General features: G+C 38.2%; 2 protein-coding genes across 2 annotated transcripts; one reads left to right on the top strand and one right to left on the bottom strand.

Annotated features, from left to right (window-relative positions):
• The first annotated feature begins 584 nt into the window (after positions 1-584).
• Positions 585-16,140, top strand: LOC141906087 (gamma-aminobutyric acid receptor subunit alpha-1-like). The gene is made up of 8 exons (XM_074795280.1): positions 585-683; positions 5,075-5,142; positions 11,074-11,309; positions 11,422-11,504; positions 11,592-11,735; positions 12,667-12,822; positions 15,356-15,552; positions 15,772-16,140. The coding sequence occupies exons 2-8, from the start codon at positions 5,116-5,118 to the stop codon at positions 16,060-16,062; spliced, it is 1,134 nt and encodes a 377-aa protein (XP_074651381.1). The 5' UTR covers positions 585-683; positions 5,075-5,115; the 3' UTR covers positions 16,063-16,140.
• An 842-nt stretch (positions 16,141-16,982) lies between these two features.
• On the bottom strand, positions 16,983-23,685 carry LOC141905479 (gamma-aminobutyric acid receptor subunit beta-like). The gene is made up of 7 exons (XM_074794346.1): positions 23,623-23,685; positions 22,366-22,586; positions 21,328-21,410; positions 20,793-20,930; positions 19,013-19,165; positions 18,376-18,620; positions 16,983-18,251 (listed from the first exon to the last, which is right to left on the bottom strand). The coding sequence occupies exons 1-7, from the start codon at positions 23,668-23,670 to the stop codon at positions 17,880-17,882; spliced, it is 1,260 nt and encodes a 419-aa protein (XP_074650447.1). The 5' UTR covers positions 23,671-23,685; the 3' UTR covers positions 16,983-17,879.
• Positions 23,686-24,719: the final 1,034 nt, after the last annotated feature.

Genomic DNA, 24,719 nt, shown 5'->3' with positions numbered 1-24,719 from the left:
GTGAAATAGATATCCATTTGATCCTTTATGAGAAGTGCCGCTTTTATTGCGATTTATTTGTAAACTGCATTTTAACAAACGGATACGATGAAATGACGTGTTGATGTAAATCATTCACTTTTTTTGCTGCTGAACTTCGAACACAAATATCTGAATTAGAAAAGTCGATATAGCTATGTTTCTGTTATACTAATCTTAGAGAACACGTACGTACATAATATTTCCTGTACACACATTTGTTGAATTGAATTATTTATATTTTAGTGCGTATATTGTATTGTATTGTCAATGAGTGTCCACTGTTAGTAAAAAGCTTACAAGCCAACTGCTCTTGAATATCCTGCAATAGTGATGGAAATGAAGGAATGTTCGAGCAGTTTTCGAACTCACTATTTCTAATTTGTACTTTTTGAAGTAGATTCCAAAAAGGGTCGTATTTAGACTCAATTCTGATATAATGCAATCGGTTGGTCGTTAAAAAAATTGTCTTGAAATGCGTTTAGAATTTTTTATCGAATTTTAAATCGTTGGTTTTTTATTCCTCTTTTTCAGAATAAGGCCCTCGCGATTTTTCAACCCACAAAACTCGTCAAATTACTGGTACATAAAAAATGTGTCGAAACTTCTCACGAAGCTAGTCGACGACCAACGTTACAATAAAGACATACGGCCAGGCTACGGAGGTAAGAACCACTAATACTTATAGAAGCTTTTCCGTCATTACGATATACCTGCCAGGATTATAAGTATTTGTTTTTATGAAATGAGTAGGTATCAAGTTCCCAATAATGCCAATAGAAAAAACCATTGAAATATCTACACAGTTTTTCAAGACAAGAATATGTTGGCCGGGATCGTCTTCTTATGGCAACTATCAAAAATTCATAAAGACTATATAAAGGCTTTATGAATTTTTGCAACTATGGATACTTTTAGAATCGTTATAGCATTTCTTTCGAAATTCTGGATATTTCCCTATGAAATTTTATTATTCAATCATTCAATTGGTCAAGTCAAAACTTATGAAAGGTTACATGAATATATGAATCGTAGGCGCCGATGAACTAAATTGAATTGAGGATAAATAAAATGAGTAATTTCTCGAAGGTTATTCCTCTCAGTAGTATCTGTCACCAATCGCTTTCGGGCATTTTATCGAGACTTCTTAAACTCATCTGGTGCTCTATTGAATTCACTGCAGGCTACGAATTCATCTCTTTTTTCGCGAAACCTTTTGATTGCGATACTCCAGTGACTTGCGATCTTTTTTTTTTACTTCTTGACTCAGAAAACGATTCTATCGTGAAAATGACTGCCCTATCAAATATCCGGCATCGGAAACCGATGCAGGATCTTCTTAAAAAGTAAAAAGGGTTCTCCAATAATTGAAGAAAATACTTCGCATCGAGTTTTTCATCAGTTTTCTAAGGTTATCAGGCACAAACCAAAACACATTTTCTTGTTTGCGTTGGTAAGACATCCATCTTTTTGTTTAGATATACCTAACACAATATGTATCCTGCGAAAATAAGTCTAAAACCCAAGAATTTGAAAGATTAAAAACGAATTTCATCTATCAAGAATTAGAATCAAAATACACGACGTTTCGAATTCTCACTGCAGATCATCGTCAGATACGTACCTTATACGATTATCTCTAGTGAGAATTCGAAACGTAGTGTATTTTGATTTTAATTCTTGATAAATGAAATTCGTTTTTAATCTTCTAAATTCTTCTGTATACAGAGCGTTTTAAACTTATGTTCTGTTCTCCACGTCAGAGTGCACCGGGGCTATTCTATATTCCGTCATATGAAATATATCGAAGTTATCCAAGATCCATTTTTCGTTGTTCATATATCTCCGTCTCCTACTGGATAATATTTTCAGTATTTCGGCAGAATCGTTAGGAAACGGAGCGCAGAGATGGTGCTATTAAGAGCGGGTTATGATATCGACATTGTCTCGATCAGATTATCACGTATTCCCGACACGGCTCTTAACGCGCTATACTCCTGTATACTGATAAATCTGGCCATTATTTTCCAATTGTCACTACATGTAGAGAGAGAGACGACTCGTCATATACAAACATAGATAATAATCCGGGCCACAAAATGATGTATCCACCCCACAACAATACGCCTTAAAGACATTATTTACCGAAGATGGTTGCTAAGGTTTTCAATCCGTTACATGGCAGAATACCGAGTACAATACACAATACACGATACACAATGCTTGTATCTAGCGCGCGTTGCGATAATTCTGGGGGAAAAATTCAATCGGGCATTAAAACTACCCTAGAAAACGATACCAATGCTGTGAAATATTTTCATTGAAGTCGAGTAGATGATCAATGATTAGTTTCTGAACGACGTACAGAGAAAATGTTATATAGAAATACCGTTACCGCTTGAGCCGCACGTGACTGTAATATCATAGGATCCCCTTATTCTGCATGTGTGGAAAATCTAAATTTACATCTCCACAAACGCCGTTCAGATTGCATCTGGAGGCTGTAAAATTCCAAATTTATTGCACCCCCTTTGTGGGTATGTGATACTATAGTGATCAGTCTCGGAAACTGAGGCTGGTTTCACCCCTGATTTTGTCTACGAGGTCACCAAATGTACATTGAGGTTTTTAGTAGAAATTAGTTCGGCTAAATCGGTATCATCTCACAATATTTACTACGATATGCAAATTGAAAAGACGTTTGCGATTGCATATGAGTAATTACGTTATTTCAATAATTGTCAAGGGTCCAATAAAAACATTAAGTTAGAGCGCGATTCCGAGAAGAATTGACGAATTTCGTGCATATAATTCCGAGCAGTATTTAAACGCGGGCCAAGTTTATATCGGGGATCGTAGGTTTTTTTCTACACGGTCCTGCAATTAACACTGAATTTCGAATGAATAATTCATCGGAAAACGAGATGTAATAGTCATATTGAATGTTATAAAGGACACGGAATATAGAAAATGTACCGCATTTTACAGTTCAGAATATAAATGTGCGGAATGAATCGAAGTGTTCGCAAGCACCACTACAATTTCACTTCGATTTCACTTGGAATTAAACCGCAGTTAAAGTATCGTGAAAAATACCCAACACACGTATAACACATCGTAATTAACAATATGCACCTGAAGTAATGTAAACCCAAGAGTCACTAAATAGTATTGACGTATGGATCATCAGTCATTAGTAAGTTGCGAAGGTAATCGAATTGCACGTGTACCCGATGGCGGTATACGGACCCGGTGTATGATCGAGTATCTAATATCGATTCGATGATAATCCGGCCATCAAATGAGAGTTGTATCATCATATTTATACAGGTAAAACTCATTAGTCAAGGTCGTCGTGCTGTTTGTCACTATAGACATATACTCATCATACATAACTTTTGGTCGCCTGGGAAGGATAAAAAGGAATTCAAAAAGTTGATATAGATAACGTTTTCAGAAGTTGTATAATCCCCTCTTCAGGAATAGTGCAAGTGATTACGTTTTGATGTCGTTCTGGTATTTATATAAGATAAGACAAAGCTTAGTACAAAAAATACTACAATAGATAAATTCTCTCATTAGAAAATGAAATTTGTACCGTTTTTGCTAGTACGGATTTTTAAGTCGATATGTCCCACTAAAGCATGTTCATTCGAGCTTCGCGTTACTTTGTATTTGAAATTTGGTGACATTTCGGATTTTTAGCTTCGACAAGTATCCGTGTCCTGATTCATTGGTTTTATGAGTTCGGTATTTGCTACGGCGTATGAATAAGTTCGTTTCGCCGACTGCAAGTATTTACTACACGTATCGTTTGACATCATATCGTGTTGGAAAATGGCTTTTCAATCGCTGTGAGAATCGAGAAAATAAATCTCTATCATCGTGTAATCTGTCGTTCGTTAGTGGTCAATAAGCGGACGGAATAAGTGAAGCATTGCCGGGTTTCTTGCCTCTAAGCTATGAGAAGCCCAGCACGCTTCAGAGATAGTGAGCTAGAGAATTACCATACACTGCGATAGAATCCCTACCGTATAATGGAAGACTAGCGGTAAAACTGGAGCAGGTATAAGCCTTAAATTAAAGGCTTGAATGGGAGAAACGTCAGATAGAATGCGACAAAATGGATTTTGACGAATTCCCCAAACGCTACGTCAAATCAATTAAAACGACTGCTGCTCGGTTTAAACGAAAATGTCGCATTTGATTCTCGCGAAAACCGTGGTATTACCGACGACACGGTTTCTCGTGTTCGCATCTAAAACCCAGCGAATCAATTGAAATCTGATTTCAGCGACGGCACAGAAATCGAAAGCGCTCGCGAATAAAGACATAAATGCGTTTCACGAATCCGTATCGTTGAAGTACGGTATTGTTTTATCGCAATCGTACATTATAAACATCATTTTGTTGCTGGTTTAACGATGTTCGCGCTATACAGTTTATATTGCCCCGAACACGAAAAGTCGTTTAACTACTTAATATGTAAGTGCCGCTGGACTACGTCGAAAACTTTCCCCACGAGATGAAAAATAATAATTGCAGCCATGTCCCCGTCAGGTGAAACGGATATTTATGGCCGCTGTTCTTCCGTGACATAAAAGTCCGCATTCAAGTGGCCGTTTAGCCGCAATAACGGAAGTCCATACGCGTCATCAGAACCGATCTGTCAGTAACGCTAGATCATGCAGTTTTCCCTAACCGGTTTAGTCGTATTCTCTCGGCCGTTTTCATATTATTTCAGCGTTTCGATTATAATCTGTCTTTTGTTTTTCGAGCTTACCAGTCTGTCGTAAGAGATTGACGTCTCAGTCGGCGTTTATCAACGGGTCAGAGAAGAATAAACACTATTCTGGCCCCGGTGACGCGCGCGATTTGACAGCTATATACCGAACCTCGCGGCATTCAAAAGAGCGTATTTGCATAATTTCTGCCCAAAAATATATCTTTACGCCAAACTGGGAATTGTATTAGGTTATTCATTGACATTGAACATAATCGAAAATCAACGAAACAGAAAACTTACTTCAACTCCAATTCTCCTTTCTCATTACAGAAGGACCAACTATAGTCGAATCTAACATCTACATAAAAAGCATGGGACCAATTTCGGAAGAACAGATGGTACGTATGTACTATTACGGTAAAAATCATCATCATCATCATCAGTTTAACAAAGATAATAATTTGCGACGAAGAAAATCATTAGTCGGTTTTATGTTGACGACGACTCTTTGATGATTTCGAACTTTGGTAAGAAGATTAAATTGAAGCAAGACTAATGAACGCGGGATTATGAAATCAGGTTCTTTGTAAGTTATTGCCGTATATATCGGCAGGTGGCCTGGTACTTTTTCGGATATGATATTTCATATATACACGATGTAAGTCGAGAATAGGTGACATCATGTTTTATGATGTAGCCAACATTTTCATATTTATTGAGGAGAGTTCGCTGGGAATATCTTACATACGATCACAGATCGTCATCCGGGGAATCGTTGTATCTGATACGAACTCGCGGGGTTGCCGTAATATTTTCGACAATTTCTTGTTGCAGACATGTATAAATATTTCACATATATATGTGTAGATAGATTTCTCACCGGTTATTAGCTGGTATGCGTTCATCGACTAGGGACCGATAAACTCGCTGATTAGACAAGAGAAAATCGAGGAACGTATTATCTTTTTTTTCTGGGGCCTTGGTGCATCGTTTTGCACGGTGGAGATACGCAATGTATATAAGATGGCCCGAATAAAGCGTACGGTTAATACATCAATAGACAAGATTTCGAGTTAAGTCCGCCTTCCCACGGGCGCACTCAAAACCACCGGTTACGTAAAAGTAATCTAGCCTTGACGTTTTATTTAACAGAACAATATTAGGGCACGTTGCGTGACTACGATGCGCGAGGGACTCACTTTTTTTAAAACTTATAAACATTCAGAATACGATATCGACTTCGGAGCACGAATTTCGTTTAAATATGCAAAGAACAATTATTTCATAACGCGGCAAAACCGAGTTTGAATTATACGGTCATGAAATATCGCCTGACCGAAATGAATTGGATAATCCCAATTTCGATAAATAATAATGATGTTTTGTTTCTGTTTTTCGTGGCTCGTCAAACCAAATGATATAGCAACGAAGCGATTTGGTTTCCCATTAACAAGTATAATAACTTATGTTTGCGTCTAGTGGTTACGATTTAAATATCCCCATTAGTAGAAAAAAAGCCCGATCACATTTTCCTCTTCCTCGACTGTTGCGTAAATAAACGTCTAATTTTGTCGTCACGCTTTCAATGAATATTTGTTGTTGATTCGGGGGGTGCCGTTGTAAACGCAAAAGTTTCCTGATTGAAAGTTTGATAAGTTATTTTTCAGTATTCTAATGGGTGGCATGGCGTGGTACGTATTCATACGTTTGCCATTGATACCCTGATTGCTGTAGCTTTATAACTGATCACTTGCTGTGTTTAACAGGACCTGATTGCGTCGCACCTCGCTATGGGTGACACTAACGAATTTATTTTTTTTTTTCTGCCGTTCATAAAACAGTTTCTATATGCCATTAATGACGTTTTACGTTCCGTTCAATGCCAATATTGCGATTGAGCTCGAAATGAAATCGAGTCGTCATAAAAGTGAATTAACCACTCGGCTGAATTTAACCATTATTACATTTGAATAACAATCGTAATTTCTTTTTGATGGCCTGGCTAAACGAAAAATACCGACGCACTACCTACTGAGTAAATTGGCTCGAAATGCTGGCTTGCTTTGTGGTCTCGGCGGCAATGTTTCGATGAAATAAACATACAACCAAAAGTGGTCTGGCGCGACATAAAACAACGTTCATTCACGCGTTATTTGATGATTCGCCCATTTCCAGTGATTTACCGGTTACTAGTTACAGAACCGCAGTTGAATTTATTACCCCAAACAATCATTTCATTAATTTATGTAGATGCAGCGACATTGAATAGACTGAACGGATTTTATCATTGATTTATTCAAGATTAGTTGAGATATACGATTGTGTACGTACACGCTTGGTAGATCGCTTCGGTAGCTGGTGATTATAACCTGCAAAATATGAGTGTTTTGCGGCGTTTTTCGCGCCATTAGCCATGTTTGCGATAGTAGCGTACTCTGGCAAGTGAATCACGCAGACGGTAATATTTGTACGCGCCAGTGACCCGCAGAAATGACGACCGGCGATCGGGCCATGCCTCGGGATACTCAGATGATCGTGTTCTTTACGACGCGCGCGGTTAACCTATCTACGCTTGCTTCTTTTAACCTTTTCGCCTTAGAGTAGAACAATGTTACTGCGAGACACATGAGACATCGAACTTACTTTTTGATCTTGTCATGATTATTTTAGAAGAACGTCCTACGACAATCATCCGTAAATTCCTCACACGGGAAAGAAAAAAGAGCCCGAAAAGGTTCCCTTTAGTTAATGATTTATATCCGACTACATTTTGATAGTCATGTTCGGGAATACTTTGGCAGCCATGACCTTACCAACAATTTACATTTGAAAATAAAGCATTCATTCAATTTTCATGCACCATAACCCGTTATATGACACATTGGTCTATATAGTTTTTTGTCTTCCTGTGACCCTTGAGTTTTATTTTTTTAAGATTCTAATTATTTCGACTGGATTTTTCAGGCTTTTTCAAGGAACCCAACCGATCGAAATAATCAATTTAGATTCTATCCCGAGACGCAACATCTATAAATGAAATTTCATTAAAAGTGAATTAGCTCTTAACGATTGCGCAGAGTAATGGGGTTTGAGAATTCATTCCGCGGGCAAATCCTAGGACCTAATACATTGAGCGTGTATCTGAAGGGTAAATACACTATGGGAATCTTAAAAGTATTGAGTTATTATCAAAAATGCGCGTTTATCGTAAAAGCCGTTTACTATGATTCAAACGTGATATGATTTTCATGAAATGTAAATCGAGGTTAGGAAGGAAATTTTGATTTTTCCTTTCTTCGTATGACATTTATTTTGTAGCTTAAGGCGCTGGGTGACAGTCTACACATAACAGCCAATTTACCCTGATTAAAAATGATAGATTCGAAGCTACAAGGTCAACGTCGTTACGAAGCCTTTGAGCTATACTAATAGACACCATGAGCGAATATCTAATCTACTAAGCATAGATTTACGACGGAGCTCACATTAGGTCATCGCATAAAAATAGCCGAAACTTCGTTATACCCATACTACATCTTTAACAACCATCAAGCTTTGAAGAGAACTTGCGTATTTGCGACAAGTCACACGTTAAAAATCGGTTCGGAAACTTCGTTAGCGGTTGTATTAGCGATCTTTGAAGTGTATTGGGCACTTCATCGCCGACCAGCTAGAAATAATCTCGTGAACCACGGTTTTACTCATTCGGAAGCAAAAAATGTGCGTTCATTCATGCTTCAGTTCTTCTACAAGCGAGCACCGATCATTTTCGCCGAATTGATTTATACGCGGCCCGTTATAAGGTGTACAAAAGTCACGCCACGTTCTTTTACGAGTGTTTCTCTGATATCTGCGGTGTCACACGACTGTCATTTCAGAGTTTTGCGGAGTTTTTTTTCACATCCGAGCGCAAATGATAGCCGCAAAACCATTATCAATTGCCGTTAGGGTTTGCCGAGAGTCGGTGAAATAAATCAGCGGTATGCTATCTCGTTTGAGGCGGCTATTTGTTTTCATCTTTCGGTGCACATCATTGCACATAATGTAAAATAAACTGCCAACGTATGTCACTGTCAACCGTCGATTGTGACCGGGCAGTTTTGAGAAACGACTTTGACAATTACGTTCATCGGCTACCGAAACCTCTCGGGGACGTGCTACGGAAAACAATGGGGAACGACGAACTGAAAAGCCCGGGGTACTTACTTGTAATAGAACTTTTTGATGAAAAAAATACCCAGCCAATTCAATCGTTCTTAACTAGATTTTTCATCGGCTTGGAAGCAATTCCCTTACATACAGGCAAAGTGTCGGAAGGGATAAGGTGATATTGACGCGTGAAATGAGTTCCCCCTCCCCGAGGTATTGCACACCGAGTTAATCCATGCACTAAAAGCCTTCGTTGAGTAGAGAGGCGTGATCAACAGATGTTCTCTGAATTTGTTACGTCGTGAAAATACAGCCGTTAGGTATATTATTTGAGCTCGGTGGTCATTCAGTATCATATTCCCATCTACAGCAGCCGTAAATCTTCGAATACCAGACAGTAACGTCGTGAAATTGACGCTTTACACACTGTATCAGACAACGACGACGTCTGCGACTCGGCTTTTTCTGACTGAGAAAAGCACCGTTCCGCGGATGAAAATAAATCAAAGCGTCAATGAAATAATTGATTTTTCATTTACGGCTCGTGTCTCATCTTTCTTGATTAATGTTCGCCCGGTTGTCTCTGTCTTATTTCTCTTCTCCCAGACTATAACGTCTCTTTTTATAATTATTCCATTTGTGAAATTACGCGTTTCCGTGAACGGGGAACGCAGCTCACCGCAATCATCATTACCGCGACGTACCCGTTAGGAATTGCGTGATCAAAACTTAACTAGAATTAGATAGACGCGACGATTTTTATTGATGACTTTATGGAATCTACAAACTGTATGAAGCATATTTCGTCGTCTTTATAATTTGATCGAGCGTTTTGCGGCAATAAGCGCAGCTGAAAATTCAAGTTTTCTAACGAATAATCAATTTTGCTTCCGTTCCGGTCTCTCTAAAAAAAAACGAAAATATATCGTTCGAATCGAAGTTGTTTCGTCGGCACTCGAGTTGACAGCGAAACAATTACACATTTCAAATAAACCATTGATTTTTTGAGGAAATCGTTTTTATCAGAATTTTCTAAGCTATATCCACCACACATGTCTAGCGTGTATTACAAATTCATATATAACTCTATGAAAGTAGCGCATTTCCTTCAGACTAGACATCGTTAGGACAATGGTTCTAGATGAGAAAGCATGTTCTTTTGCTTCCTGAGAAAACGTATCGTTTGAATCGAGAAGTTGATTCGTCGGCACTCCACCTGACGCATTCCAATACCACTGATTTCCAAGACCAATAGTTTGTATCAGGATCTTCTAGTCCTTCACCACGTAATTATGTCTAGCACATAAAAGTACGTAACTCTTTCGCGCACTTCGAATATCGCTTGCAGACAATGTTTGAAAAATGACTGGATGAAAAACATTTTGCTTGCGTCTAAGTTGCACTCCAGCCCGACGACGTAACAATAACACTGTCTGATGTCTGACCATTGTCTATAAGCGTTATTTGATGAGAATGAAATGCACTACAGTTATATAGTATATATTCTAAACGTACTAGATATCGCTTTTAGACAATGGTTAGAAAACGTCGAGATGAGGTACAGACGATGAAGTCGCTTTAGTGTACTTAATTTCAATTTTGCCTGATTTATCCATATGTGAAATTAATGACGGATGTTTATGTACGTTCGTTCCCTCCTCGGTGGGTTATTAACTGTTTGTTTAGTCGCTGATTTACGAGAGTTCCTCTTCATTAATAATTTCTCGTTGCGTCATTTCTCGTCGCGTTCTGGCAAATTACAAAATTACCTGATAATTAATTTATTGCCCGCGTCTTATTTTTAAAAGGTGAATGAAAAGCAAATGAATGAAATAAAGGCGAAACATGTCGCGTGTTGTGACGTATTTTTGCCAAATGTGATGGGTCGTTCGTTCGGTTATATGAGTCTATAAACATTGAATCTCTAGTCTCTGCTGTGGTTTGATTCCAGGAACTTCCGATTCATTTACGTCTGGTTTTGTAAACTACATAAACCACACGCGAGGAATTACTTTGGTTCTTTATCACCAAAACGAGTGCAGCTCAAAAGTCAATTCCTGATTATCTTGTTCCAAATCAAAATTGCATTTACGACTTACAATATTGTATGCATGTAAAATTACGTAAAATGAAGTATGGGGAATAAAGTCTGCAAATCTGTGATTTTCTTCTATTTCTAGCAATACACGATGGACGTGTATTTCCGACAGAAATGGAACGACAGTCGGCTCCGATTCCCGTCGAAAATCGCGAATCGTACGATCGAAAAACTCGGAGTCAGCATCAAACTATTGGACAAAATCTGGAAACCGGACACTTTTATCGTGAACGGACAAGGCTCGTATCTTCACATGATCACTTATCCGAACAAATTACTCAGGATTACCAGTTCTGGTGGTGTTTTGTTATCTATGAGGTATCCATTCGCTAATGATCGTCATTATTCCTGCCTTATGTCATGTTTATGACGCAACTTTTTTTCTTTAGTTAACCTCAACGTAATATGCGAGAAAATGCCTTATTTGTAGGTTGACCATAAAAGCCAACTGTCCAATGAATTTAAAAAAATATCCAATGGACAACCAAACCTGCCCTTTAGCCATCGGTAGTTGTAAGTACACCGCGAAATGACGTTCAATTTCTATCAAAATAAATGTTATCAAAGTTTCTGTTTCTAATCAATTTGACTACATTGTAGATGCATATTCTAATAAAGATGTTGAATATCGTTGGATGACGGATATCAAGGCTCAGCCGGTTGAACTCGCCGACGGCGTCACGATGGCTCAGTTTATTCTGATGAGCTGGCGTTGCAAGCATGTCCTGTCTTCCTCTCGCGGAGGTAGGTGTCCAAGTGGTCGTGGAAAGGTTAATATCTAAGGAAAGAGGGATCGCTCTCGGAATTGATGGCGAGATGATAGGCTATAGACAGAATACGGCGCCGGTTTAAGTCGTAGTCACAGTCCTGGCACGTATTTGGTTCGGGTGTCAATTTGCCTAATGGAAGCTACGCGCTGGATACTTTTTTTGTTAGATTATAGGTGACAATACGAATGATCCGTACAACCGAAATCCCCAACTGAAATGTTATTTGACGTCAAATTAACCCATATTATGACCACATCATTATGATCGCGATATTTTCCGTTATGTCCATGCAAATTGCAGGTATATATCAACATCATCATTCCCTTTTAGATATTAACATTTTTCTCTGTTTACGGTTTCGATTATCAGACGATATTTCAAATAAGGCAGTATAAGGCAATTATAACGAGTTCGTCACGGTATATGACAGACGAGCGGTTTAATCTGACTTCCGCTGTGGACATCGCGCTATTTTCAAGCTGTTAATCCCGTAGGATGACATTTTCGATTCCGAACTGATCGCTTCGAGATTAGACGCGCTGTTGCGTCTTTAATCCGCCCTAAATTCCGGAAGGTATTCGAGCGATAATAAATATTCGAAGATTTCAGAAACGATTTGTCAAAACAAATTTCTAAAATTTAAAGTTTCGCAATTTACAAAAATTCAATCTAGGGAATCTTTTTTTACGCATTTGAGAACTGTAGTGCCTTCGATCGACAGGCCTGTAGTTCTTATGACCAAATCAAAGAGTCTGTCTGTAAATAACCGAGCTCAATTTTCGAATAAGATAATATGAAACACGCCAGCGCACTATTTATCTAAGCTCGAATACCTCCTGTTCGTGCGTTATTTGGGCTGTTCAAGGTTTCGGTGGATAATGGGGATGAAATTCCTTCCGTTTTAGATGATGAATATTCCGAATTGCACGTGAAATTCGTTCTACAGCGTCGTATCGGCTACTATATTCTACAAGTATACCTGCCTTGTTATCTGATAGTCGTGATATCGTGGGTTTCATTTTGGATCAACAGGGAAGCCACGCCTGCCAGAGTAACTCTTGGTAAGCTATACTGCTCGTATAATGGGGTATCGGCACCGCTACTGTGGCAAGCGAGGATTTCGCGACAATCCGCCAGGTTCGCTCGTGCTAACTGGGCTAGCTCGTGCAAACCGCTTCAGATGTTTTTCTACATTTCATTTGAATTCGAATCAACAAAATTATTGAATCAATAAACTATGTATCGAGTGGGAAAATTAATCTAATATCTATTCGATGACTAGTTTGATGATAGTAGGATTTGGAAGCCTAAAATCCAATTCATATTTCAATGAAAATGAGCTAATTTCATCTAAGAATGATAACCAAGTATGTTTTTGTGTAATCTGGTGCCGGAACCCCATTGCTGTGTGCATGTCCTTTTAATTTTATATTCATGTTTTGGTTTATTATGTAACAACAGCTCCGTCAAAATTATCGCTTTCCAATGACCTGTAGTTTGTTATTGTCCAAGAATTTTTATGCGAGCAACAAATAATCCGTGAATCATAAACAGCCCGCAGTACTCTTAGTCACGTGGGGACGCGTCTGCTCCTGTCATTCATCAAATATTTATATGAGATCATAAGTCATTTAGAATTCTTTGAATAGAACGGGAATACCAATGAGCTTCCCTCGCAGTCGTCAATGATAAATCCACTGTCTCTCCTACCGTGACTCGTTCTTTTGAGAATTGTAACGGTCATTACTCAGACTTTCCTGTAATTACTATTTCGCAAGTGTTTCGAATTTGTAGCTGTGGGAATATGATTGATATCAACGCTGGCATTCAAACATTAATTAACCATTATTGTATTACGTAAGGACTCAGGTACCTTGTACTTATTCCGCCTATATGAATAAATGAATTCAGGTTGTATAGATACTGTTCTCCCGTGTCAGGACACACGACTCGCACGAAGACCAACATTAAACCTACGACACACCTAGGCTAAGCGTTGGGTCCGTATCGTAATAAACCGTGTGATTATCGTAAGAAATGAATAAATTCTGCAGTTGCGTCATCTGATTTTGAAGAAGCAAAATGTTCGATTTTTCGCAATGATCCCTCACATCTCCGATTCGAATTACGAATTCAAATCGACGACGACTACGTCTTGTCGAGGAAGCGGATTTCTGTTACTTGTCACTTTTGCGAACTGATATACCTCAAACTGTTGAATATATTCCTCGGGGCTGTTTTCCGGTTGAATTATTTATTCTTATTTGCCACTATAAATGCATTAACCGAAGTCGTCAGTCGCAATGCGAAAGTAATTGTAGCGGTGTGGCGGATGCGCGCGGACGTTTGAGGAATTGTGCGTGGTTCGTTTACGTAAATTGTAATTTTATGACAGTAATCAACGTGTGTGTTGGCATCACGATTTTTTCTGTTTTAATTTACCGGAGTAATATGTTCTGGGAATATTTTAGCGAGAAATAATAAGCCGTTCGCGCTATAAAATGATTGCTCGCTAAATCGTTCCCTAATCGGCGATTTTTCTTTCGAATAAATCGCCGGACTTGTTACATTCATGGGCCAGAAATACTTTTTCGAGAACTTTCTTTTAGCGTCGTTTCGAGGCCGATAATATTATGAAACACCATTTGGGAAATGGTTGGAAAGAGTAGAGTTAGCAATAAAACTTGCGTCGTACATTCAGTCACCGATGAAGTTGTAAATTACGAGCTTATTATTAAGTGCCATTTATTGACGTCTCAAAATCACGGCGTATCAGGAATTTGATGTGTTCATGAATACCAAATATGATATGACAGCTTCGAATATTTCTGCTGTATTTATGGACGCTTGACGGCATTTAATATGAAAATGAGTAAATCGTTTGGAAACGTGACTGATTACTAAGTACATGTAAACTAACTATATATGAACGTATATATGTACATATCTCGTGGGGGTGTAATGCCCAATATACCTTGCGGTGGCTTCATATTCGATTATGAAACGTAAATACCCCGGATAAATTTCGAATTCCGACGAACAAGCTTCAATAATTACACAAGAGAATGAACTATTTATGGGGCGATTGCGAGACCGCATCGCGCGGACTAATCTCATTTGCCAGTAGCAATTACTCGCGGCAAAAGACGTAAATATGTATTTGTTGTCAGTAATACGGCTGATCAGGACTGATCAAACATGCGAATCACACCGGTAATAAGTTAGTCAACAGCGCTGTAGTGCCGCGGTAAATCGAGTATCTAACTTATGTCAGCGTATGAAATGAAAATCGGCTTTATTAAGTGGCATATGTTATGTAATGTATGCATATTTGCGCCAATTATTTTGAGCCACTGACCAACAGTATACAGCCAGCCATCATTTCAATTATATATTTGGTAACTATATCTGAAAGTTATGATTGTGGCAATTTACATTTTGAAAAAAAAAATGCCGTTATAAGATATGATACTAGTTAACTGTATATTCAATTTAGGTTTTTCCACTTTTTTTCAATATTAATGATAAGATGAGTTGTTCCATGAACCGCGCAAAAAGTGAAGCTTATTTCATACTTTTTCCGTTTTATTTCAGGAATTACGACGATTTTAACGACATCAACTATAGTGCTTACTGGTCGAGTTGGAATCCCGAAAGTTCCGTACACGACCGCCTTGGACCTGTTTCTTCACGTGTCTTTCCTGTTCGTTTTCGGTGCTCTAGTCGAATATGCCGGCGTTAATTATTTCACGAAAACTGGCAAAGTTGACATACCGGACAGCGATGATGAGGTACGCGCGCGCGTTGAAAATCAATGACATTGGAATGTGTCCTTGCAAAGGTCAAGGTGACCGGAAACTGGGCTCTTGCCTCGGGAAATGTATTCATCATAACATCCGATATATAGCACCAAAATGAGCTGCATATTTATATTAACTCGTCACAAAGGATGTTATTATTATTCATTGTATTATTTGCTAATGAATAAACATCGTCTACTCTTGTTTCAGGACCAACAAACGGAACCACTGTTGCCTAATAGCCAAAAGTCAGATGGTTTGGCAGGACGTCGGGGTCGAAACGGACACGCGAAACTTTTAAAAAAGCGTACGCCTGATTCGTGTTGGAATATGTTTTTCAATTGCCTTAAAGGAAACACAAGATATCGGGAAGTTGAACGGTTTCAGTGCAATGGCGTGAACAGTGTAAGCCGAATTGACACAATATCGAGGATTGCCTTTCCAATTACATTTGTTATATTCAACATACTTTACTGGATAGGTTATTCGTTTTATATGTAGTTTTTATGACAAGGGAGTGCGGCAGCGTGTGTGATGTATAGATACCGGAATATTATTATTATTATTATGATTATTATTAAAGATGACATTGTTTTTCAACATATACTCAGATTTATGTCTAGTCTTTACTTCCGGTTCTCAAATCAGTTGCCTACGAAACGCACGATTTGTCTTTCAGACGTTTTTATCAGATTGATCCAAGTCCAAATACTTTCTCGATATGTCTGAATAATTTCTAGATATACATGTTATCACGTCAGTTATAATAACAATATCCTTAGAGTGAATTCTGAGTTGTTCTTGCGGTGTAGTAGTCCAGACACTCGCGATGAAGTAGAGAAATTATAATTTCATCAGTTCAGATTTTAGTCCTCAGATGGCGCATTAGAGAAATCTGCCACATATGATACTTGTGAGATGCAGCCAAGGATTTAAAAAAAGACCACAAACATCGCCGATTTCTACAAATGCGTGCTCCTCGAAGCTTCAGATGACCGCAGACTTGGACCTGGTATGGGCACATGTGGTTAACTCGAAAACACAGAATTCATACCAGTTCCTGTGAATGGATTTGTTTCTCCTTCGATCGGCACCGAAACAACGTCCCATCGATAAATGAATACACTAGACGAGCTTTTAATTCAAAAGAACTTTAAGTTATATTCTATTTCAATAATAAGATAATTAATTAATTTAATCAATAACGAGTAAATTATTTCGCACGACTGTTTTTACACACGATTCGAGGAGGATTTTCATCAAAAAACTTCATGAATAATAATCCTTATAATAATAACATTTATTTATACACGAGAAAAGATCGAAATCCAACCAACAGAAAGAAAACGAATCGATATACTAGAATATATTCACAATAGCTAAAATACACAGTTTAATCATCAAAACCTCATAAAATCTATGATAATATCGTCATAACAGCAGATGAAAATTAACAAAATGTGTTTGTCACAAGGAAGAATGAATAAATATCGGTATAGTATCTATGTATAGTAACTATATACAGAATATTTTCATGTCGACTAAATAAATGTTATGTTTATTACACGCAATCAATTCGGATCAATTTAAATATTCCCGAAAACAACCAATCAGGGCCTCGATATGCAGATTAGACGGAATATTACAGCTAAAACGATGTTATCGATGTTCGGAAGTCGTTGTCATTGTATAATGTCTATCTCTCATGATATAGACGATCAGCATAAAAATTTCGCCGGCAAATTACCATGACTTGTGTGAATTATTGTGTTGTTTGTTGTGCGATCGTAAGTATTTCACACTTTCGGCAGCAAAATGAAATTGTAAAATTCACCGGAATCGTTTCGGCGACGAAAACACTACGAATAACGGACACGTACAACACCGAACAACAGGACGACATTTTTAAAACTATGCTCCACTCGTCCCGTGCCCGCCGGGCGGATTTCTTGTGCTCATATTGCAAGTGCCAGGTATTCTCGAACGTTTTATTTACAACAAGTTAATAGACGCTTCAGTAGACGCGATGACTGCAAGAGACTTTAGAAATATTTTCTCGTTTACAAAATATACGTAGATGTTTTTACTCAGCCTGCAACAACCATCACAGCGCATTCATTCAAAAAACCTTCTTTCATCGATGATGTATCAGTTCGACTATCAAAACATCATCAGGTCGTCATTTCTTCGGCATTTATTGGAAGAATGATACTGCAGCAACTCCGGCTGTCTCGACAGTGTACCACCGCGCGTGGCAAGACGCGCTCTTCCGCTTCAATAAACATTTCATTTCCTACGTTATTACACAATTCCGCTTACTACTTATCTTTAATCAAGTAAAAACACCAATAGCACATGTTAAACAATATAAACAATGAAGGGAAGACAAGTCTACTGTACTTGTCGATTTTGTTCACGTCCCTGACTACGGGTATTTTTCTACGGATTTCCTGCGCTCTGCGTTTAATTTGAGAGAATACTCTTTTACGTTTTTGAAAGTTGGACTGATTTCGTCGTTTTATAAGCTGCGAATGTCCCGGTCGCACCGGGTACGACGCCCGCGGTACCATCGTCGGCATCCTATACGTAGGCGTAACTCGCACGGAGTTCTCGTCGAAGTTATAGTTCTGTTTGTTTCGTAGACTAAGTATCGGCGACATTCGGATATCTTGCATCTCTATTGCTTCATTCTGTAAGATAACAATAAAAAGATCTATTCAAATACCAGAAATATCAAATACATTATTCCTATAGACAAGGAGGGTTTCATGGGAAGAGCACTTGTTTCTAATTAGCAGAAGCTGCTACACTTACGGCATACTCATTTTCCTCGGTATTTGCCGCGTTGTATTTTTCAGCATTTTTGATTTTTTTCGCTTTCTTTTTCGCCCTAGCTCCCCAATACGTATAATTCACTGCGGCGTACTCCAGTAATGCCACGAACACAAACACAAAGCACATAACCAGATAAATGTCAATGGCTTTTACGTATGAAATCCTTGGCAACGAAGACCGAACTCCAGTACTAATAGTAGTCATCGTTAGAACGGTAGTTATCCCTGTAATTAGATAGCCATTAATGATAGTCATGTAACAACATTTAAGTCAATAATTTCGCGAGAGGGGAGGGCCGTTGGTGCAACGAATTGTAATCTCTTAAATTCAAGCGAAAAGTTAATCATGGAATAGACGAAGCCAGCTCATGCGTGCTATTCTAAATAAACCAGAAGAAGAATCAAATTTTGACAAATCTAATTTACTTCAGTTACTGTTCGCGTCTCGAGGGAGAATGTTAAGTGAATGTTCTTCATCTCATCATCACAATTCCCAAGATGCGCAGCTTTTTATTTTCCTCGGTTCTCGTATCCAATCAAACCGACACTCTAGTGAGTTTCGCGTATCTTTTTTTTTTTACCGCGTGCAAAATGGTTATATAGACGTATAGACTTACCCAGAGCTACTCGGGCAGAGGTGGCCTCATGATTAATCCAAAACGATACCCATGACAACATCACTATCAAAATGGAAGGCAGGTATGTTTGAAATATGAAATATCCGATATTTCGTTCGAGCTTGAACACCAGTGACAATCGCTGGTATAAACCTAGAAGATGAAAATGAAATGAGTTGTTGAATTTTTGTACGGCATATTTAAAAGCCTACGAAGCCCAGGGGTACTATTATTACCATGAAAATTATACAAAAAGGCAAGAGATCCCGTACGTTTTATATGCCCCGGGGAAAGCAGAGAAATTGCATTTTTTTTCATGGATGTTATGAAGTAGAAACTATAAGCAAACTCCGCCGAACATTATCACAATCCTCCATACTTCCAAATTGTTCACCTTTCGATAACCTTACATAGCTAATTAACCGCAGCAAATTATCATCACCCCGTTCACGAAATCTTCATCGCTTCTAATTACGTTCTATACTCGTATTAGAAACCCGCGCAATAATTCGTTTAGAACTCAGTATATATGTAATACGTCTGCGGAATGGTACTTGATACAGCATCTCATACGCACCTGGCATTATTTAATTATATGCATTTTTTTGCTATCCGGAAACGGTACCAATCTATTCGTCGTTCGATATTTTGCGTATAGCGAATAGAGGGCAATAACATACCGATATAAAATCATATAACATCGATATTGCATTCACATTCTATGTATACAGCTTTTATAGTTATGATTGATTCAGTTTATGTATATATATATATATACCCGTGCCTTATAAAACTGTAAGTTATTTCAGAATATAATTATTCTCGTTTGATATCATCGTTCATTTCGTTTAGTTTTCGTGTTTCTGTGGATATGAACTCTATCTATTCTTTCACCCGGCGGTCAAACATATTAGTTATGCGTTACTTCCACGTGATTTGCTCGCGCTTCGATCCGATCGCATCAAAGCGATAAATGAACATCTAAATCGTGCCGCATCTGATGCGAGTTGGGATCTATTTTCCTCCACCGTGACGGCCGAAGCATAAAACAATTCGCTCACGGTATATTCAAGGTTTAGGCACATCGGCTAATGAAGAGCGGCGTATCGTGCCTGCAGGACCAGGTAGATCATATATTGAATATTCACAAACAGACGTGGTTCACGTTGATCATTATTCCCGGCGGAATATATTGGCAATATTTGGACCAACCGAACGATAATTTACCCTCACGAGTGGTCGTTGAGTGGTCGCTGAAGTGAGCTAGCATTGATAGGTACGAGTGGAAGACATATTTACAAAAAACAACCTAAGTCGTTATTTTGGACAAATTGGGTGGCAAATTTACAGAACGCCTTCATGATACAGAATATACTCATACAATAGCGAGGAAATGTTTTATGTATGAGAAAATCTATCAAAGTCAATTTACTGACTAGAGGACGCTCGCATGCGGTCAGATGCATCGGCTCCGTCTTGATTGACCTTCGCGAATATCTCTATCTCGATTATCGTGTCCGGATTACCAATTGAACAGCGATTTGTAGGATGAATGGACCAAAGCTTGATCAGGTTAAATAGATGCTCGACGTCTATTTGGGTAGAAATTGATTCGGTCATCGTGTCCATGGTAACACTTTAGAATATACCCAACGAGTTGTCGGCAAACATGTCGCCAACAACAACATTTTGATATCTAATAATTCTTCTGACATTTCTGCACCACAAACTATCATGTTTCATAGATACCCATTTTCTGGAAAAATATCTAGTTACGAACCTGTTGTGAGGTTCTCGATTTTTTCGGTAGTTTTGTAGTTTACTAAGCTGAACTGCGGCAAGTCTATCTTGCTCAATCCTTGGACTGATTCCTCCTGTTTGGTCCAGTTCATTATCACATCTTCCATCGGATAACCGTCTAAAAAGAAAACGACATATTCAAAACCCCTGCGAGTGGTGAAAAAAAATTAAGAAAACATTTCGATATTTTCATTAGTCATTAGCGAACAAAAAAATATCTTCTTAACATGTGTTAAGCATTGCACTAATGATAGCTCGATTCCACCTGATCTCTCGCTCTCTCGCTCGCTCGCTTCCGAAACGTTCTAGTTCAGTGAACTACTACAAAACCAGGTGAAACGTTTAAAAACTGATGTTCGATGACGCCTGAATAATTTACGAAGTAGTCATTCAGTTTGCAAAGCATATTTTCATTCTTAAGACTTTTTATACAGAGATGATGTAAATGATGTGGAAAAATGGCGCTTTTCTGGTGCTTTATAGCGATTTGATAATATTTGTTTGTGTATACTTACAACTTTCTATTTCTACAGTGCAATCCTGTACGTCTAGTGGATAATAATGTAAATCCATCATACAGGCTAGAGTTGTGGTAAACCTACATGATAAACAAGAGAATTTCAGATTACTAACGTCTTATCGAAGCAAAATGCTCGCTATCAAATTTCCAATATCCCACAGGAAACCTAGACGAATGATAAGTATATAGAAATATAAAAAAACATCTTATCATCGAGACGTTGTGGCGAAAGCATAGATGACGTAACAAAGAATTGTAGGACTCCCACACAAAAAAACCTAGCTAGCCATTTTTGTCTAGAATTCATCTTATTTCACAAAGAGAAGAATTTTCCAACGAAGAACCTTGGATTTGCTTTTAGTTTTAGTTTTATCACGCATATCAAAATATATACATATCACATATCACACATCTAAACTGATTACCAAATAGTTAAACGTTAACTTAAAGTGCACAATCTTTATGATCCATTTCGGTTTTTATTATAACATTTATGGCATTATTGCAGTTTTATTGCCATATATGAATTAGTCATAATTTGTCACGATTTTGTCAAACGGAGATCGAGCGATAAGTCCATTCAAACGACACGGGCAAAGGCAATAAAGATAACTAATGGTCAAACACTGTAAATTCTTAAGGTAAATTCTAGAGGATCTTCGCAATATAACATTCGCGTTTATCCGGCAAAGGGACAAGGGTACATAAACAAAAACCATTGGAGCTTCGTTAATGCGGATTACGGAGGCTTTTTATATACGTGGTACCTGAACTAATGTCTTAAATACCGAGGTAAATGGCCTGGAATAAGTTTTCACAACAACAGTAACTGTGAACAATTCATAGACATTTAAATTCTAACCCTTCCGATTTCGTTGAAACGCTTCGGTTAATCTTCCAAACAAAATCAAATGTAGAAGTAATTGATATTAGATTGTTTTTTTGAACACCGCCGACACTCGCCTGCTAGCTGACCTGGACTATTGTATTGACCAAACGTTGATATATCTCTAACAAGAACCACGACCCTTACCTCATGCCGTAGACGATACTACCATCGCCGTATAAACGAACCATTTTATTTTTTTCGGTAACATCGTGCAAAAACGAGTTTTTATCGTTCGCGAAGAACGTATCAGGTACCCAGATTTTCTCGGCAAAATCGCCGGTTAACGTCATGTACTCGTCGGCAGTGGAAAAACTGAGTCGTTCATCCCGCCAGTACTGGTTCAAATACATCGTTATTGTATAATCCTGAAATAAAGAAACAAATTGCTATCAATCAGGATTTGATATTCAATTCATACTTCGCGGAAAGCTATTTTTAGGGAGACCGGATTGACATCTTGACTCAGCGCCTTCTACATTTGCATCATATATGGGATGGTTGTTATTAATTTCATTATTGTGGCGAACAAAAGGAAATGCCGTATTTTCTGAGAAATACGACGATTTTGTTGTCTACAGAAGCGGCTTAAACGGGATCTCAGTTCCATCGATCATTTTGCGTGTAGTCTGCTCGCGGCCCGCCGATTCAGCTGCTGCTGTTTGTAGTGCTGCCAGGTCCACATGTATATAGCAATACATTTAATGAGACCAAATCCGGAAAATTGGCAGAAACACTCTCAAAACAATCGGTGTATTTCATATCAACTCTCGTCAAATGATATAGCTTTTTGCTTATCACCATGGAGACAAGAATAGCCCCGAAGGAATCGAATGTATTTGGTGAAACCGCGCATAACATGAAACGAGAAGGTGTGGATACACATGGCGAATCTGACGCATCGGCGATATTTCATTTTCGGTCGGTGTCATTCGCGGTTCTCGTCGTTGTAAGGGATAATTTCGGGATATACGTATCTTGACCAGCCGAAGGCGTTAGTCTAACGAAAGGCGACAAAGAAATTAAACATTTATTATTTCCTTTTGATCAGCGCAGTAGTTGTAACATCCTGAAAGCGTAAATGTTATTCAGACAGTAGCGCCGTTAGAATCAATAGCCAAGTGGGCAGATGTATGGTCCCTCAAATATTCTCTTGTTTTCGTACTTGCAACTTCGATATTTAACAGACGCGCTACATATATGTATATACACATTATCAATAAATAAGTATATCGTATTTATACACTGATGTATTAGTCAGGCGGCTTCATACATTGACAGAAACGATTGAATATTTTTGAATTCAAATTCGCCAAATATAGGAAAATCCTCACGGAGATTTAGAAGAGAATTGTTTCATTTCTAAGATGTTTGTTTATGACTGGGAACACATTGCACACCTACCATGTTAACTTCAGATATGCTATCAAAACTTGCTATCACTATATCCATATTGATGTATAAAGGATCACCTGAAAAAATAAAAGTCATAAGTATTTCTATTTTTAATCCGTAGCACATTTCTAGCACGAATCTCTTAATAGGAACTGCATGGGGTATTTATACTTCATTGTATATCGCGAGTCACATCTCGGACCATTACTAACATCTGACAGTATTGACACGTAATCAAAGATTTCTAATCAAGAACCAACTTTCAGAATATGTGAAGATTTGACTCTTTAAATATATGCCAAAAATCATTTTGTTACCAGGGGGCGTTGAATAGTACAATAACTTAGTAATTCGATGATTGTGGTAAGTTTCAAGGTCATCAATTACAGTTTATGGTCACCAGGGGGCATTGTATATTGAATTGTTAGATCGTTGAACATTTGAAACCACATCCCAAGCGGGCATGGTGTCCCTGGACCCCATGTTATTTACATATACACGTACGTATTTTCCGAGTAAATTTGACATATTTGTTTGTATATAGCGAGAAACAATCGAGGATTGACCGGTAGAAGATGTCAAGCCTGTATGTGCACCTGAGGAACAATGAATAAAAATGTCGGTCGAACGTCAACCTTGAGATTATATTGCGAACCGTATCAGCGATTTATACGCCGCAGGGTTTACGTACATAAATGTTTATATACAGATGTTTAAGGCGCTAGATCTTTGATTAAGCCTCCCGCGCGACAAATCGAATTACAGAAAGCGTCAATACGGAGATAATCATATTCTATAACGGCCTCGGCGCATACTGCGAACACAACACACGATCGAAAAATATTTACACGAAAAATCATGGGAATTCAAACATTCGCTTGGCTCGTCAGTCACAACTCGGATTGGAGTGAGCCGATTACGACAAGATTCCTAATTATACCGACTGATGAAAGCCTTCATTCTCGCTTATGAAATAATAGCCCTTGATCACCATGCTGAATATTACGTATAAACTTATAACGAAATATATGCAATTACGGCGAACCAAACGTATATAAGTAAACATAGAAATTAAGTAAACTTTCCAGGCTCTGAGCATGAGGAAT

This window comes from Tubulanus polymorphus, chromosome 5, assembly GCF_964204645.1.
Source record: "Tubulanus polymorphus chromosome 5, tnTubPoly1.2, whole genome shotgun sequence".
Lineage (NCBI taxonomy): Eukaryota > Metazoa > Nemertea > Palaeonemertea > Tubulaniformes > Tubulanidae > Tubulanus > Tubulanus polymorphus.
Note: the sequence above shows the minus strand (reverse complement) of the source record. Positions and strands in the feature narration are given on the sequence as shown.

Bases quoted from the DNA above. Each gene is read 5' to 3' on its own strand.
- LOC141906087 (XM_074795280.1), top strand. From the start codon at position 5,116: ATGGGACCAATTTCGGAAGAACAGATG. The intron at 11,310-11,421 runs GTATCCATTCGC...CCTTATTTGTAG, and splicing joins GGTGTTTTGTTATCTATGAG to GTTGACCATAAAAGCCAACT. The intron at 11,505-11,591 runs GTAAGTACACCG...ACTACATTGTAG, and splicing joins CCCTTTAGCCATCGGTAGTT to ATGCATATTCTAATAAAGAT.
- LOC141905479 (XM_074794346.1), bottom strand. From the start codon at position 23,670: ATGGATATAGTGATAGCAAGTTTTGATAGCATATCTGAAGTTAACATG. The intron at 21,411-22,365 runs GTAAGGGTCGTG...TTTATCATGTAG, and splicing joins AGTATCGTCTACGGCATGAG to GTTTACCACAACTCTAGCCT. The intron at 20,931-21,327 runs GTAAGTATACAC...TTTTCTTTTTAG, and splicing joins CACTGTAGAAATAGAAAGTT to ACGGTTATCCGATGGAAGAT.